The 15,196-nt window shown below is 48.2% G+C and overlaps 1 protein-coding gene across 2 annotated transcripts in view; it reads right to left on the minus strand.

Moving 5' to 3' along the window:
* The window catches only part of EIPR1 (EARP complex and GARP complex interacting protein 1), a 176,196-nt gene that overhangs the window by 18,377 nt on the left and 142,623 nt on the right, over nt 1–15,196 (minus strand). For both annotated transcript variants that reach the window (XM_038006508.2, XM_007971618.3), the window contains one exon: nt 6,563–6,662. In XM_038006508.2, the coding sequence (XP_037862436.1) occupies nt 6,563–6,662 (100 nt within the window). The remainder of the gene's footprint in view (nt 1–6,562; nt 6,663–15,196) is intronic.

A 15,196-nucleotide genomic window follows, 5' to 3' on the forward strand; every position in this document is an offset into this window, starting at 1 on the left:
CACTGAGTATCTGTTGAATGAATTTAGCCATGGCATTCTGGTATGCTTGGGGCGTGGCTGACTTCCCCAGGAAACACTCCACAGGTCCTTCTTCTGTGTGCGAGGCCCGTGGCGGGTCCTTCTTCCGTGCATGAGGCCCGCGGCGGGTCCTTCTTCCGTGCGTGAGGCCCGTGATGGGTCCTTCTTCCGTGCGCGAGGCCCGTGGCGGGTCCTTCTTCCGTGCGCGAGGCCCGTGGCGGGTCCTTCTTCCGTGCGTGAGGCCCGTGATGGGTCCTTCTTCCATGCGCGAGGCCTGTGGCAGGTTCTTGCATGAGTGAGGCTCTTGGCAGGTGCAGGCGTCTGGGGCCATCCCTGCTCCCCCACTCCCGTGTTCCTCCTCCCCACACGGCCTCCAGCCTGGGAATGACGGCACACACGGGGTCCATGCACGCTCATTTGGAATGTTTAGATTCTTCCCTCTAATTGCACAAGGGAAGAGCTCTCACATTATCAAGGTCTCCAGAAGCAGGAACAACTAGTGGAAGCGGGTGACTGGCACCATCTTTTCCGGGACGCCTGCTCCTGGGAAGGCAGAGCGTACACCCATTCCGTGTTTCTCTCACTAAGTACAATGAAAGCCTGGACACTGCACATACAACAGAGGGTGATTCGAAAGTTGGAGAGAGAGGGCAGGCCCACGAGGGGCATGAAGAGACACGCGGTGGGTGTCTCCTTCTGCCTCATTCACTCCAGACCTGGAGCTGAAGAAGCGGGCAGCCAGGAAACACCACCAAGTAAGGCCCCAGAAGAGCCCACTGAAAGCCACGTTTTCAAAAAGGGGCAGCTGAGTAGGACACAAAACCCCTAGACAGTAACCATGTACTCCAGACAAGCAGCCCAGAAAAACCATGTCCACGCTACTCCCACAACAGGGAAGCCTGGACTCCGTGTCCCCCACACCGCGAGGGTGGTGAAAGGAGGCCCAGACACCCTGTGCCTCTTAACCAAAGTGGACCATGACGTCACTGTCAAATGCACAGCGATCGGCCCCTCAGGAGAAAGCAGGAGACGATCTTCAGCATCCAAGTCATCTCAGCTCTCAGCCCTGGGACAAGGGACAATGCATAAAAGGAAAAACTGACAAACTGAACTTCATCGACATGGAGAACCTTCCGGACAACGGAGCATTACTCAGTGATAAAAAGAAATGCTCTTTCAAGCCATGAAAAGACCTGGAGAAACCTTCACTGCTTATGACTAAGGGACAGAAACCAATCTAAAAAGCATCCACACTGTATGGTCCCAACTCTGTGACATCTTGGAAAAGGCAAAACGATGGAGATGGTGAAAACATCGGGTTTGCAAAGCGCTTGGAGGGAGAGCATGAGGAAAGAATCATCGTTGGGGCACAGAGGATTTTCGGGGCCGTGAAACAACTCTGTGTGACATCACAGTGGAGGACAGGTGTCAGGACACATTTGTCCAAACCCACAGAACGTCCAGCACCAAGAGGGAGCCCTGATGTCAACGAGGGGCTCTGGGTGACGGTGATGTGCCCGTGTGGGTTCATCAGTGACAACAAAAGTCCCACACCAGCGGGGGATATGCTGAGAGTGGGGGAGGCTGTGGGAAATCTCTGTATCATCCACTCAATTTTGCCATGAACTTAAAACTGTTCTTAAAAAAAAAAAAGAGAGAGAAACTTTTACTCTGAAAAAGACCCTACTAAAAAGAGGAAAAGATTGGGAGGCCGAGACGGGTGGATCACGAGGTCAGGAGATCGAGACCATCCTGGCTAACATGGTGAAACCCCGTCTCTACTAAGAAATACAAAAAACTAGCCGGGTGAGGTGGCGGGCGCCTGTAGTCCCAGCTACTTGGGAGGCTGAGGCAGGAGAATGGCGTAAACCCGGGAGGCGGAGCTTGCAGTGAGCTGAGATCCGGCCACTGCACTCCAGCCTGGGCTACAGAGCAAGACTCCGTCTCAAAAAAAAAAAAAAAAAAAAAAAAAAGAGGAAAAGAAAAGTGACAGAATAGGGAAGAACATTGCCAGCCACCTCCACTTCTCAGGAGCAGAGACCTAAAACGCGAAGGGAACGTCTTCTCATTCAGGGTGAACGCACCCATCCCACCCACATCTGTTTGTCCAGAACTCAGTCCCATGGCCACACCAGGCTACAGAGAGGCTGGGGAGTGAGGCTTGTCCTGGTTTGTACTGCCACAGAGGCCACAGAGGACAGGAGACAGACACTAGGACAAGGAGGTGCCCCTGAACACCCCCACGGCAATGACAGCCACACGCAGGGGTGAGCATGCTTGATTTCTAGACAAGAAAACAATGTCCGCAGGCGAGTTGAGGAGGTCCTGGTGCTGCTGTCCCATTCTCCGTGTTCAGGTCTTCTCAGGGTTTACTTCCCCCTTCTTTTTTTTTTTGAGATGGAGTCTCGCTCTGTCGCCAGGCTGGAGTGCAGTGGTGTGATCTTGGCTCACTGCAACCTCTGTCTCCCAGGTTCAAGCAATTCTCCGTCCCAGGTTCCTGACTAGCTGGGATTGCAGGCGCGTGTCACGCCTGGCTAATTTATTTTTATTTTTATTTTTAGTAGAGACAGGGTTTCACGACGTTGGCCAGGCTGGCCTTGAACTCCTGATGTAAGGTGATCCACCCGCCTCAGCCTCCCAAAGTGCTGGGATTACAGGCGTGAGCCACCGCGCCTGGCCTAGCTCCCACTTCTAAGTGAGAGCATAGTTTGGGTGGAGGATGGGAGGAGAGAGGACTGTAAACTCCCCATCGGTGCTGTGCTTATTACCTGGGTCATGGAGTCATCTGTACACCACACCCCTGTGACATGCAATTTACCTACGTCACAACCTGCACATGTACCCCTGAACCTAAAACGAAAGTTTAAAAATAAATAAATAAAATTTTAATAAAATATCAGAAACAAAAAGACAATCGAATCCACCTATGGGCACGTTGCTGTGAACAGGAGGGTGGCCGCTAGAACCAGTGGTCAGGTTCTACACACGAAGTTCTCCACTTTAACAAAACAAGCTTCTTTCTTTCCTCTGCACCGCGTCTCTTCCAGTTTGGAGAACAAAAAAGATGAAAACAGAATAGGCTTTCCAAGGTGCACTGGCAAGGGGCCACAGAACCCACCAACCGCCCACCAAGTTCTGAGCCCCTCCCCACAAGCCCTGACATTAAACTCGGCTTCTGCCCATTGCTCTCTTGGTCCCCAAAACACAAACGCTGTTTGCATTTACAGACACCCTGAACGTGGCGTTGCTGCTGTCGCTAGGAGCATCCCCCAGCTTATGTTTGTTTATCTGATCCTCCTGCGGTACATTTTAAACCTCTGATTAGAAACTTTCCAACAGAAACACTGCGTTCCTGAAGCACACTCCCTTCCTTCGAAGAGGTGCTGTGTGTCACGCCGAGCAGATGGCACTCTCTAGATGGCCACCTTCAAGGAGCTCCTGCTCTCCTGCGTGAACAGAAGGCAGAGGTGGCAGCGAATCCTCACGCAAGCTTCCTTCTTCTGGCTTACTGTCGGCTCCTTGACAGAAGCTATTTATTTCACGGCGAGTGAAAGCTGGGAGAGGCGAAGATGAATGAGCAAGCACAGACACAGGGCGGCCATCCCTCTGCCCTCACTGGGGTCTGTGGCCCCCACGGAACCTTCCACTCCAGGCCTCCCCTGAGTTCTGCTAATGATTATAAATGGCAAGGAATCTCCGATTTAATTGCAAAAGGTAATGATGCAGTGAGCATGAGATTAGATTCACCACAGAAGGCAATATCCTCAAACAATAAAAAAACATTGAGAAGCTGGGTGTGAAGATGGCTGAAATCGATAGGAAGGTTTCTGTATTAAATACTGTAGTGGAGGGTCACAAAGTGATATTGACAGAACTGCTGACAGTGGATAAAAAAGGGGGAGAGAAAACTAAATTGATCTCTGCAGAAAATAAGTTACAGATTAATCACCCTACCATGAAATCCATTTGAGATGACCGAGGCTCTGAAGATGCATTCACAGTTTGATTACAGAATAGGTCTCCAAAGTTGGGGCAGATGAGAACCTGCCACATCCTAACGAGTGGGACTTGGGGTTTCCTTTCTCCCTGGCAACCTCCCTGAGACAGCAAGCACAGTAGGTGTGCAAAAGGCTCCAGCCAGCTCTTCCCACACCAGGAGCTGAGCCCTCTCCCCAAGTGTCTACACCAGGAGTGGGACCATCTGCCCAAGTGTCTATACCAGGAGCAGGACCCTCTGCCCAAGTGTCTACACCAGGAGCAGGACCCTCTCCCCAAGTGTCTACACCAGGAGCTGAGCCCTCTGCCCAAGTGTCTGCACCAGGAGCTGAGCCCTCTGCCCAAGTGTCTATACCAGGAGCAGAGCCATCTCCCCAAGTGTCTGCACCAGGAGTGAGCCCTCTCCCCAAGTGTCTACACCAGGAGCTGAGCTCTCTGCCCAAGTGTCTGTACCAGGAGCAGAGCTGTCTCCCCAAGTGTCTACACCAGGAGCTGAGCTCTCTGCCCAAGTGTCTGCACCAGGAGTGAGCCCTCTCCCCTAGTGTCTACACCAGGAGCGGGACCATCTGCCCAAGTGTCTACACCAGGAGCAGGACCCTCTCCCCAAGTGTCTGCACCAGGAGCTGAGCCCTCTGCCCAAGTGTCTACACCAGGAGCTGAGCTCTCTGCCCAAGTGTCTATACCAGGAGCAGAGCCGTCTCCCCAAGTGTCTACACCAGGAGCTGAGCCCTCTCCCCAAGTGTCTGTACCAGGAGCAGAGCCCTCTCCCCAGTTGTCTACACCAGGAGTGGAGCCCTCTGCCTAAGTGTCTGCACCAGGAGCAGAGCCCTCTCCCCAGTTGTCTACACCAGGAGCAGAGCCCTCTCCCCAGGTGTCTACACCAGGAGCTGGGCCCTCTGCCCAAGTGTCTTGCGTAAAGCCTACCATGAGCCTGGCGTTTTAATAGGAAAGTATTTTCCTCCTTCTTCCTGGAGGTTTACAGTGAAGTGGGAACGCCCCGCGAAAACGCAGAGAGGGAAGGGACAAGGAAGGCATCGCCCTCGACCATGCCCAGGACTCTGCCAAATCTCCCGGCAGGTGGAGACTGAACATATCTCCCCAGCCTGCAGGCGTGGTCCACAGGGGTCAATCTCAGGCATGAGATATGATTCAAGTTTCCTGTTTTATCTGAAAAGTTTGTGTGAAATTTGCATTCTGCTCCAAGACATGGAGCTATGCCTTATATTTAAAGTTTCTCATAAAAATAATAAATCTCTTCCTTAAATACCATTGATGCTCTGGGTGAATGCCCAACACTTAATTCCACAGTGAAGGCTGTGAGACTCCCTTTTGTCCATTCAGAGGTTTAAAGCTTTAACAGGACATTTAACATTTTTAAGTCTTACTTCTGTGCCACTTATTAATAATGATGGATCATTATTCATGCCACCTCGTCAGCCTAGAGGGGTGAGGAAAGGACTTATTAATATTCTAAGGCACCATGAGGGAGAAGAGCTAAAAAAAACATGTTAGGAACAAATAAATATAAGATGAGGCCATCACTGGAGAAATCTATCCAATGGACGCTTGCGCAATCCCTTTGACTGTGTGCAGGCAACGCAGCCCCCGAGGCATAAATGACATTGTAAGCGCTATCAGTTCAAAGTTCTTCCCTTTTCTCTTTTCTAAAGTGGTTACTTTGGCATAAACAAACGCAATGAAATTATGAATGCATGTAAAAACCACATTTTAAAGCAGAAAATTTTAAGAAATCAAATATGAAAAATATATATTAATATTTACGCTGTGAGAGACAAAGTATTCAAACGATGCATATTTAAAAGCAAAACTCAACCCAAAGAAAGTGCTAAACGTTATTTTCATGACTCATGCAAACGCATGAAAAGAGCTAGGCACCACTGTGAAATTAAAATGTTATAATTGCTCCTACTTAAAGTATGATTTTACCCAAATATACTTTAAGAATCCATTCATCAAAAGGACAGCACGCTTGAAACAGTAGAAAATACTCCTGGGCACCCCACTCCCTCCTTTGCTCAAAGTGCAGCAAAAGGCAGATGTTTTGCAAACAACTGGTTCTGTGCGTCATATCTCGCAAGCCCTGAGTGACATCTAAACAGCTTTCACCTAAAGACTCCATCACTCAGTTCTTTGATTGATGATTCAGTCTGTTCATTAACTAAGGTCAAAATTCTAAACTGTTGTGAATCAAGAATTATATTCTGAATTTAGCCCAAAGGCCCTATTTATTTATTTATTTATTATTTTTTATTATACTTTAAGTTCTAGGGTACCTGTGCACAACGTGCAGGTTTGTTACATACGCATACATGTGCCACGTTGGTGTGCTGCACCCATTAACTCATCATTTACATTAGGTGTATCTCCTAATGTTATCCTTCCCCGCTCCCACCACCCCAGGCCCTGGTGTGTGGTGTTCCCCACCCTGTGTCAAGTGTTCTCATTGTTCAATTCCCACCTATGAGTGAGAACATGCGGTTTCGTTTAAAAATACAAAAACAAACGCTGTGTTGTTCCTTTTACTCACCACAGCCTGGCTTGAGCTTTCCTGTAAATCCCACAGCAGGATATGGTTATCGGCCAATGAAATGATTTTCTTCCCATCTCCCATTGGCTCCCACACGACACTAAGAGAAAGAGAAGTACCAAATGTTAACATAAACATTTGAGATAGCCAGGCTGGTAGCTAAGAGCTGTGATACACATTTTTCGTGACGCAGGAACTCTTTTCCTGGCCTGTAGTCGCTAGAGTATTTATCACATTGTCATCTGGCAATGCTGACAACACTTTTATTGTCTCACTGTTATGGACCGAATTGTGCCCCCCTCCCCAGATTCATGTGTGAAAGTCCTAGCCCCCCACCCGGTGTGACGCTGCAGATGATCCTCGATGTACACGGGGGCTATGTCCCCACATCCATCGTAAGTTTAAAACCCTGTGAGCTGAAAATGCAGTGAATGTCAGAGCCCACTCATCGTCAGAGCCAGCCTAGCCTACCTTAAACACGCTCACAACACTCACATCAGCCTACAGCTGGGAAAATCATCCAACACAAGACCTCTTTTATAAGAAAGTGCTGAATATCTCATGTAATGGATTGGATAGAATGGTTGTATGGGACTCAAAATGCAATTTCTACAAATGCATAGTGGTTCCATGCCATTGTAAAGTCAAGAAGCCATAGTCAGGGACTGTCTGTACTTGAAATGGAACCTTTAGGAGGTGATTAGGGTTAGAGGAGGTCATAAGGGTGGGGCCCTCGCAATGGGACTCATGCCCTCATAAGAAGAGATGAAGAGGCCTGGAGGGCAGGCTTCCTCTGTCTCTCTCCATCACGGGAGGACACAGGGAGAAGGCAGCTGTCTGCACATCAGGAAGGGAGTCCTCACCAGGAAATGAATCAGCCAGCACTTTGATCCCGGACTTCCCGCCCCAGGAACACATTTTCATGTTGACGCCACCCAGTATGTGGTGCTTTTTATGGCAGCCCAAGCTAAGACACTCACCAACGTGGGCTTCATCAGGAACTAAGGAATGGACACTGACCAGCAGTGGCCAACGAGACGTGAGGGAGGCCTGTGGGGGCTGGAGGGTGGAGAGTCTTAGGGAGGCAGAGGGGAGAAGGTGATTTGCACAGGATGCCCACATCCTTTGCAGCGATTCCTTAGGCACGCAAGGATAATGGCAAAATACTGGAGGAGATGGGAGGACAGAGTTTAGAGCAGGGCAGAGGGGCTGCCACCGGCCACACCAGGCTCAGGGTCTGCCCTGCCTGTGACGTGAGGCCATTTCCTAATGTTTGAGCCAGTTGGAGCCACAGTTTCCCATCATCTGCAGCCAAAGCCATCCTAAATGATACAATGTGTATTCAGTTACTCCACGAAGACCAAAATCCTCTCACCTCTGCAACAAAGCCATCAAGAGACCAAGAATTTTTCAGTGTGGTCGCAAATATGGATCTCTGTTTTCTCTGGTGAAATTCTTAAACGCTTATTTACAAAGAAGGGAATTTCATTCCATGTGCTTTAACTTGTGAGTAATTAAAGACATCAATAAGGTACTACACTATTTCTTTTTCTTTTTTTTTTTTTTCTGAGACGGAGTCTCGCTCTGTCACCCAGGCTGGGGTGCAGTGGCCAGATCTCAGCTCACTGCAAGCTCCGCCTCCCGGGTTTACGCTGTTCTCCTGCCTCAGCCTCCCGAGTAGCTGGGACTACAGGCGCCCGCCACCTCGCCCGGTTAGTTTTTTGTATTTCTTAGTAGAGACGGGGTTTCACCATGTTAGCCAGGATGGTCTCGATCTCCTGACCTCGTGATCCGCCCGTCTCGGCCTCCCAAAGTCCTGGGATTACAGGCTTGAGCCACCGCGCCCGGCCACACTATTTCTTTTTAAACAGAACACAATACGAATTGATTGGGGGCACCCTCAAGCATACCTCCCTTACACCATCATCTCGAGACTGTCCATGGAGCTATTATTACTTGTAATCACATTAACATCATTCAAAACCACAATCTTTCTCATTTGTAGCTTAAGGAACACACAGAAAGCTCACAGTACTGGATCAAAGGCACATCACGCCTACATTAGACCAAGAGTTTATTGTATCTTATCTAATCATAATCATAATAAACACATAATATGTAGTAAACAAGACCAAAACTCTATCGTTAGGATGCTGAAAAACCTGCTCCAAAACCCACTGCTCACATCCAGTTAAGACAATGGCTGATCCTAATGGTGAAGATACTTGTTTGGAGCAAAATGATGACACTTCTCTCCATAGCCCAGTTATTGCAGGTAAGCATAGGTAGAGTTTGAACAGCTCGACAATGAATTCCAAGGAACAAAAGGAATGCAGGGAGAGAAGGATGTCATGGGCAGCCCACGGATCTTGTGCTGGTGGGGTAATGCACTGACCCCGTGTGGAACATTTTCTATATGACGGGCAGTAAATTGAGATGGATTCATAAGCTCCCCAGCAGATCTCACTTAGAACTCACATGGGCTTCCCAACAAAAACAAGCAAGCAAAAGGCTGGAGCAAGGAGTATCCGTGTGGGCTATGCCAGCGCGTGCAGTGACAGTGACTTCTCCGAGTGGGACCAGCAAGGTGCAGTCTACGTCAGCACCAAGACAGTTGGGGTCTTTAGTAGAAACTCCAGAAAGGCAGAGATTCCCTTCCCAACTAACTCACACATCGCAGGATGAGAACTAGCCAGTCTGATGTCAAAGACTACCTAATTATGAATCAAAGTTAAGAGCTCATAAGTTATCCACATGTTTCCCACAGACCAATTTTAATAATGCAACCAATCTTGGCTACTTCCTTTGGTGCCATGAATATCTGACTACAGTGTCTCTAAATAGAGCAAAGGTTTCTGAATCATACACCCCACATATTAAAACTCTTCTGTGTTCCCCACAATGACCGGCAACCTTTGGGGCACACAACACTTAATGCCTGTCGATGAATTCTAAGTAAGAGTGAAGAATTCCAGGTAAGAGTGAAGATGTCATATTAACAAACGAGACTATTTTAAAATAAATTTAGTTATCACCGTTAGTACATTTGGATTTGGAAAAGAGCCAACAACTCTAGAATGAGGCAATGTTTTAAAGGCCACTGGACAACTCTGAAGCCTCGAACACTGTCCTCAAGCCCTTCCTCAGAAGATAAAGGTGCCCCTTCCAACTGCCCACAGTCCCAACCTGTGTCATCATCTGGTTTCTAAATCCACAAGAGAACAAAATTGTGGACAAGGAGAGAAAACGGGTGGCTCTAAACAGAAATGTAAGTGATTCAGCAAGCTATAAAAGATGATTAATTCAGAGCAAAATAGATTGGGGGGAAGGGAGCAAAAATACAGGAATTGATAAGACTCCATAACCCAGGGCAGTTGGTTTTGGATGGAATTTGAAACACTAGCGTGTACTCACAAAGCAGTAAGAGCAGCACTGTCTTAGTTTGTGGAAGGAACTGTTCTTAGTCATGGCCAAGAATCACTGGGGTTTACTTGCAGGAAGTTCTAGCTAAAAAGTAGTAAACATCAAAATACGTTTTGAAAAGTTTTCATCTAAATGTTTTAATGTTATTGAGGTTAAACATAGGTGCTTAATAAAACTCAAGACAAGTAACCTCATACAATTGCAATTTGTCAATTAACAAATACAAAAATTAAAAAGAATAACCCTAAATATTTCAGATAGCTAAGATTTTAATCCAAATTTTTTTAAAAATTGAGTTAAACTCATGTAAAAGCACTGTACAAAGAGGTGCATGTTATATCCCACTGGAGATTAGTGGAGAAGCGGAAGCCGCCCTCTGTGAAGCAACATGCTCCATAGAGGGAGGCACACACCAGCATCACGGGTCAAATCTGATGCCAGATATTCAGAAACCACGTGTCACAAAAAGGCTACAACCAGCAAGATCCTGCACGGTACCAGTCTGAGATACCACTTCCAGGCCCCACACGAGAATCTTCAGAGGCCCCACTGGCTACCCTGATACGCCACACAGAGTGCGACTGTCACCTCAGCTGAGAAACCCCCATGGCCACTCCCAGGCAGTAAGGGAGGTTTCCCTCCCCAAGCCCTCAAAAGCAATGCTAAATACACGTGAGTCAGGGGCACACCCAACACGGCCCTAGTACACTCTAGAGCATTCACAGTGAGTCAGGTACGCATCCAACACGACCCCGGCACACTCTAGAGCACTCAGAGTGAGTCAGGTGCACATCCAACACGACCCTGGAACACTCTAGAGCATTCACAGTGAGTCAGGGGCACACCTAACACGGCCCTAGTACACTCTAGAGCATTCACAGTGAGTCAGGTGCACATCCAACACGACCCTGGTACACTCTAGAGCATTCACAGTGAGTCAGGTACGCATCCAACACGACCCTGGAACACTCTAGAGCATTCACAGTGAGTCAGGTGCGCATCCAACACGACCCTGGTACACTCTAGAGCATTCACAGTGAGTCAGGTGCACACCCAACACGACCCTGGAACACTCTAGAGCGTTCACAGTGAGTCAGGTGCACACCCTGCATGGCTCTGGTACACTCTAGAGCATTCAATGCAGCATTCACAGCATTCACTCAGGCACATGATGGCCCGAGTACATTCTTAGGGCAAGAGTCCTCAACCCTAGGACTATGGACTGGTATCAATCCATGTCCTGTAAGGAAGTGGGCCACACAGCAGGAGGTGAGGAGTGGGCAAGTGACATTACAGCCTGAGCTCTGTCTCCTGTCAGATCAGGAGGCATTAGATTCTCATAGGAGCGGGAACCCTGTTGTGAACTGTGCACGCGAGAGATCTAGGCTGTGCTCTCCTTATGAGAATCTAATGCCTGATGATTTGAGGTGGAAGTTTCATCCCAAAACCATCCATCCTGGTCCATGGAAAAATTGTCTTCCATGAAACTGGTCCCTGGTGCTGAAAATGTTGGGGACTACTGCCATAGAGCATTTAAAATGAATCAGGTGTGCACACACACAATGGCCATAGGACATTCTAGAGCATTTATAGAGTCAGGAACACACGCACACAATGGCTGAGGTACACGCTAGAGTATGCACAGTGAGTGGGGACACACGCACACAATGGCCATGGTACATTTTAGAGCATTGAGAGAGTCAGGTACACGCACACAATGGCTGTAGTACATTCTAGAGCATTTATAGAGTCAGGTACATACAGTCGCAGTGGCTGAAGTACACTCTAGAGCATTCGCAGTGAGTCAGGTGCACATGTACATGATAGCCATAGTACATTCTAGAGCATTTACAGAGTCAGGTGCACACACGCACCATGACCATGGTACACTCTAGAGCATTCACAGTGAGTCAGGTGCACATGTATATGATGGCCGTGGTACATTCTAGAGCATTTACAGAGTCAGGTGCACACATGCACCATGACCATGGTACACTCTAGAGCATTCACAGTGAGTTGAAGACACATGCACACAATGGCCATGGTACATTTTAGAGCATTTATTGTCAGGTACACATGCACACGATGACCGGGGTACACTCTAGAACATTCACAATGAGTCTGGAACACACGCATACAATGGCCGAGGTACGCTCTAGAGCATTCACAGTCAGTTGAGGACACAAGTACACAATGGCTGAGGTACACTCTTGAGCATTCACAGTGAGTCAGGAACACAAGCACGCAATGGCTGAGGTACACTCTAGAACATTCAGAGTGAGTCCAGAACACATGCACACAATGGCCAAGGCACAGTCTAGAACATTCACAGTGAGTCAAGAACACACGCACACAATGGCTGAGGTACACTCTAGAACATTCACAGTGAGTCGGCAACACACGCACACAATGGCTGAGGTACACTCTAAAACATTCACAGTGAGTCAGGAACACACACAGTGAGTCAAGAACACACGCACACAATGGCTGAGGTACACTCTAGAACATTCACAGTGAGTCGGGAACACACGCACACAATGGCTGAGGTACACTCTAGAACATTCATAGTGAGTCGGGAACACACGCACACAATGGCCAAGGTACACTCTAAAACATTCACAGTGAGTCGGGAACACACGCACACAATGGCCAAGGTACACTCTACAGCATTCACAGTCAGTTGAGGACACAAGTACACAATGGCTGAGGTACACTCTAGAACATTCACAGTGAGTCGGGAACACATGTACACAATGGCTGAGGTACACTCTAGAACATTCACAGTGAGTCGGGAACACACGTACACAATGGCTGAGGTACACTCTAGAACATTCACAGTGCATATGGAACACATGCACACAATGGCCAAGGCACACTCTAGAACATTCACAGTGAGTCAAGAACACGAGCACACAATGGCTGAGGTACACTCTAGAACATTCACCGTGAGTCGGGAACACACGCACACATTGGCTGAGGTACACTCTAGAGCATTCAGTCAGTTGAGGACACATGCACACAATGGCCATGCTACACTCTAGAGCATTTATAGAGTCAGGTGCACATGCACACGATGGCCATGGACAGCTCTGGGACATTCTGAAGCATCCATTTCATGTCCTAGGGAGCTGATGGTCATAATCAGTGCTCCTGAAAACTTGTTTCCCAAATCCCCTCACAGATTTTTTTTTTTTTTTTTTTTTTTGTGCTTAGCAAGACACATATGCATTTGAATGGATACCAATTCCAAAGTGGCAGAGATTCAAAGCCGAATCAAACATTTGCCTCTACATGCACATCCAGCAGCACAGCATCCTGCACTTAAGAGGAGCATGTGCTCTAAAAGACGCTCTCCCTGCAGACATATCACCGCAATGCCTTCTTCCCCTGGCTAGAAGAAAATGGGTCACCTTAGTCTAGTTTTGCTCCAGGCGTGGAATAAAAGAAGTGGGGGAGAAGAGGGTATTTCCTGCAGGAAATCATGGTGTGCTACTCCACTCAATTTCTCTGCATGCTACTGATTTTATATCTGCCTTGGCGTGGGCCAAGGGATATACTGCTCTATGAAAAAGCTCATATTTCTCAGTCATATTATCAGAGGAAACAATAAAATGAGTTTCAAGTGGCTCTATAAGTAACTTTTTAGATCTATGAAGAAAAACTATAACTCAAAAAGCAGCAAAAAAAGGCTTAAAGAGTACAGGAGGTAATATTGATTTGCTTTATAAAATAACCTGGCTTCGAGTTCTCACAGGTGAAGTTTTCAAGAAATGCTTCTTGGGTTCTGAAGATCACAGAGAACATTGTAAGGTTGTGATGAAGTCTGCGAAGAGCACAGGGAAATGGACGAAGGTCACGTGGCACTTGAGCCATGGTACTGACTGAGTCTGTGGGAGGGAGGCCTGGGCATGGAGGGCCCTAAAGAGTGATTGCCAGACAGACTGAAAACCTGTCATCTGGGTAGATGGGTGCGCGATGACATCATGGCTTCGCTTTCAGAGAGACCAGATTGAGACATCATCTTGCTAGAAGTCTAGGAAATCAACTACACAAGCAGAAGCTTCGTGGGTTTCTGGAAACACAGCCATGGGTGGTGGCTACATATTTGCAGAGTAGTGACAGGTGGTTCCCTAACCAATCACAGTTCTGTGTGTCTGTTTCTTGTTAAGAGATAAATGTCAAGGCAAAGAGGGAAAGGGTCAAGAAAGACAATTCAGAAGAATCTGAGCCCAGGAGCCTCAGGCTCCTATAAACTACAGAAGCCTGAGACTGGTGAGATGGATTTTTCTTCACAGGACCAGGACTGAAGCTAGAAGGGCACGTCACTTACAATAAAATGCATAGTTTGCAGATGACGACGAAGAGAGATGTGGCCTATTTCCTATCACTTGGCCTGCACATTCTCAGGCCTTGGCGAAACACCACTTCCTCCCACCGAGTTGACGGATCCACAAAGGTCGCTGGGACTTTCCCTGGTCCTTTCCAGGTGGCAGCCTGCACAGCCCCACACATGCAGAACCTGGGTCACCACCAGCACCTACGTTCCTGGCCAGACTCTCGACTGTACGAGCAACGAGCTCACACCTCCCACTCATGGGAACATGCAAACAGCCAGCACAGGCTGTGACGGGCACCTAAGAGGCCCTTAGTAAACTGTGTGCTGACGAAGGAGGAGGGAAGAATTCATCCCACCCCCTCTGAGTATGTGAGGATGTTCCGTGCATTCTTAAATGCATAAAAAATAAACTGAGAAAAAGTCTGTGTATCAAGCACAACTCAGTGAAGACTGGTTTGCCTTCGAACCCCATGGAAAGGGTTTGATACTCAGTATCCAAAGTGCCTCATTAAAAAAAGAGGTTTTGCTTGTGAATCAATTCGCAAGGGGCTGCTGGGGCCAGGTCAAGGTGCGGCCCTGCAGGTGGCCCCCAGGGTGGACACCTGCCCTCTGTTCTCTCTACGCTCCTCCTCCCAAACCTGCCCACACCCGTTCCGAGGGCTGGAAGGCATGGCGGCATGCCTGTGGACAAAGCCAGAACCGGTTTGTCCAGTGGACTCCCCAGCTCCGACCACATGTCCCGTGTGACCCCTAAATTCCCCATGTATCGAGCAGGAAGTGCTCCTCCGTGGCACCCGCCTCTTCCATCCACGAGAACCATCCCGGGAACAAACCTTTGGAGTAGTTACACCTCTCTATCATTTTCAAACTCTAAA

Source organism: Chlorocebus sabaeus, chromosome 14 (genome assembly GCF_047675955.1).
Source record: "Chlorocebus sabaeus isolate Y175 chromosome 14, mChlSab1.0.hap1, whole genome shotgun sequence".
In the NCBI taxonomy this organism is placed as follows: Eukaryota; Metazoa; Chordata; class Mammalia; order Primates; family Cercopithecidae; genus Chlorocebus; species Chlorocebus sabaeus.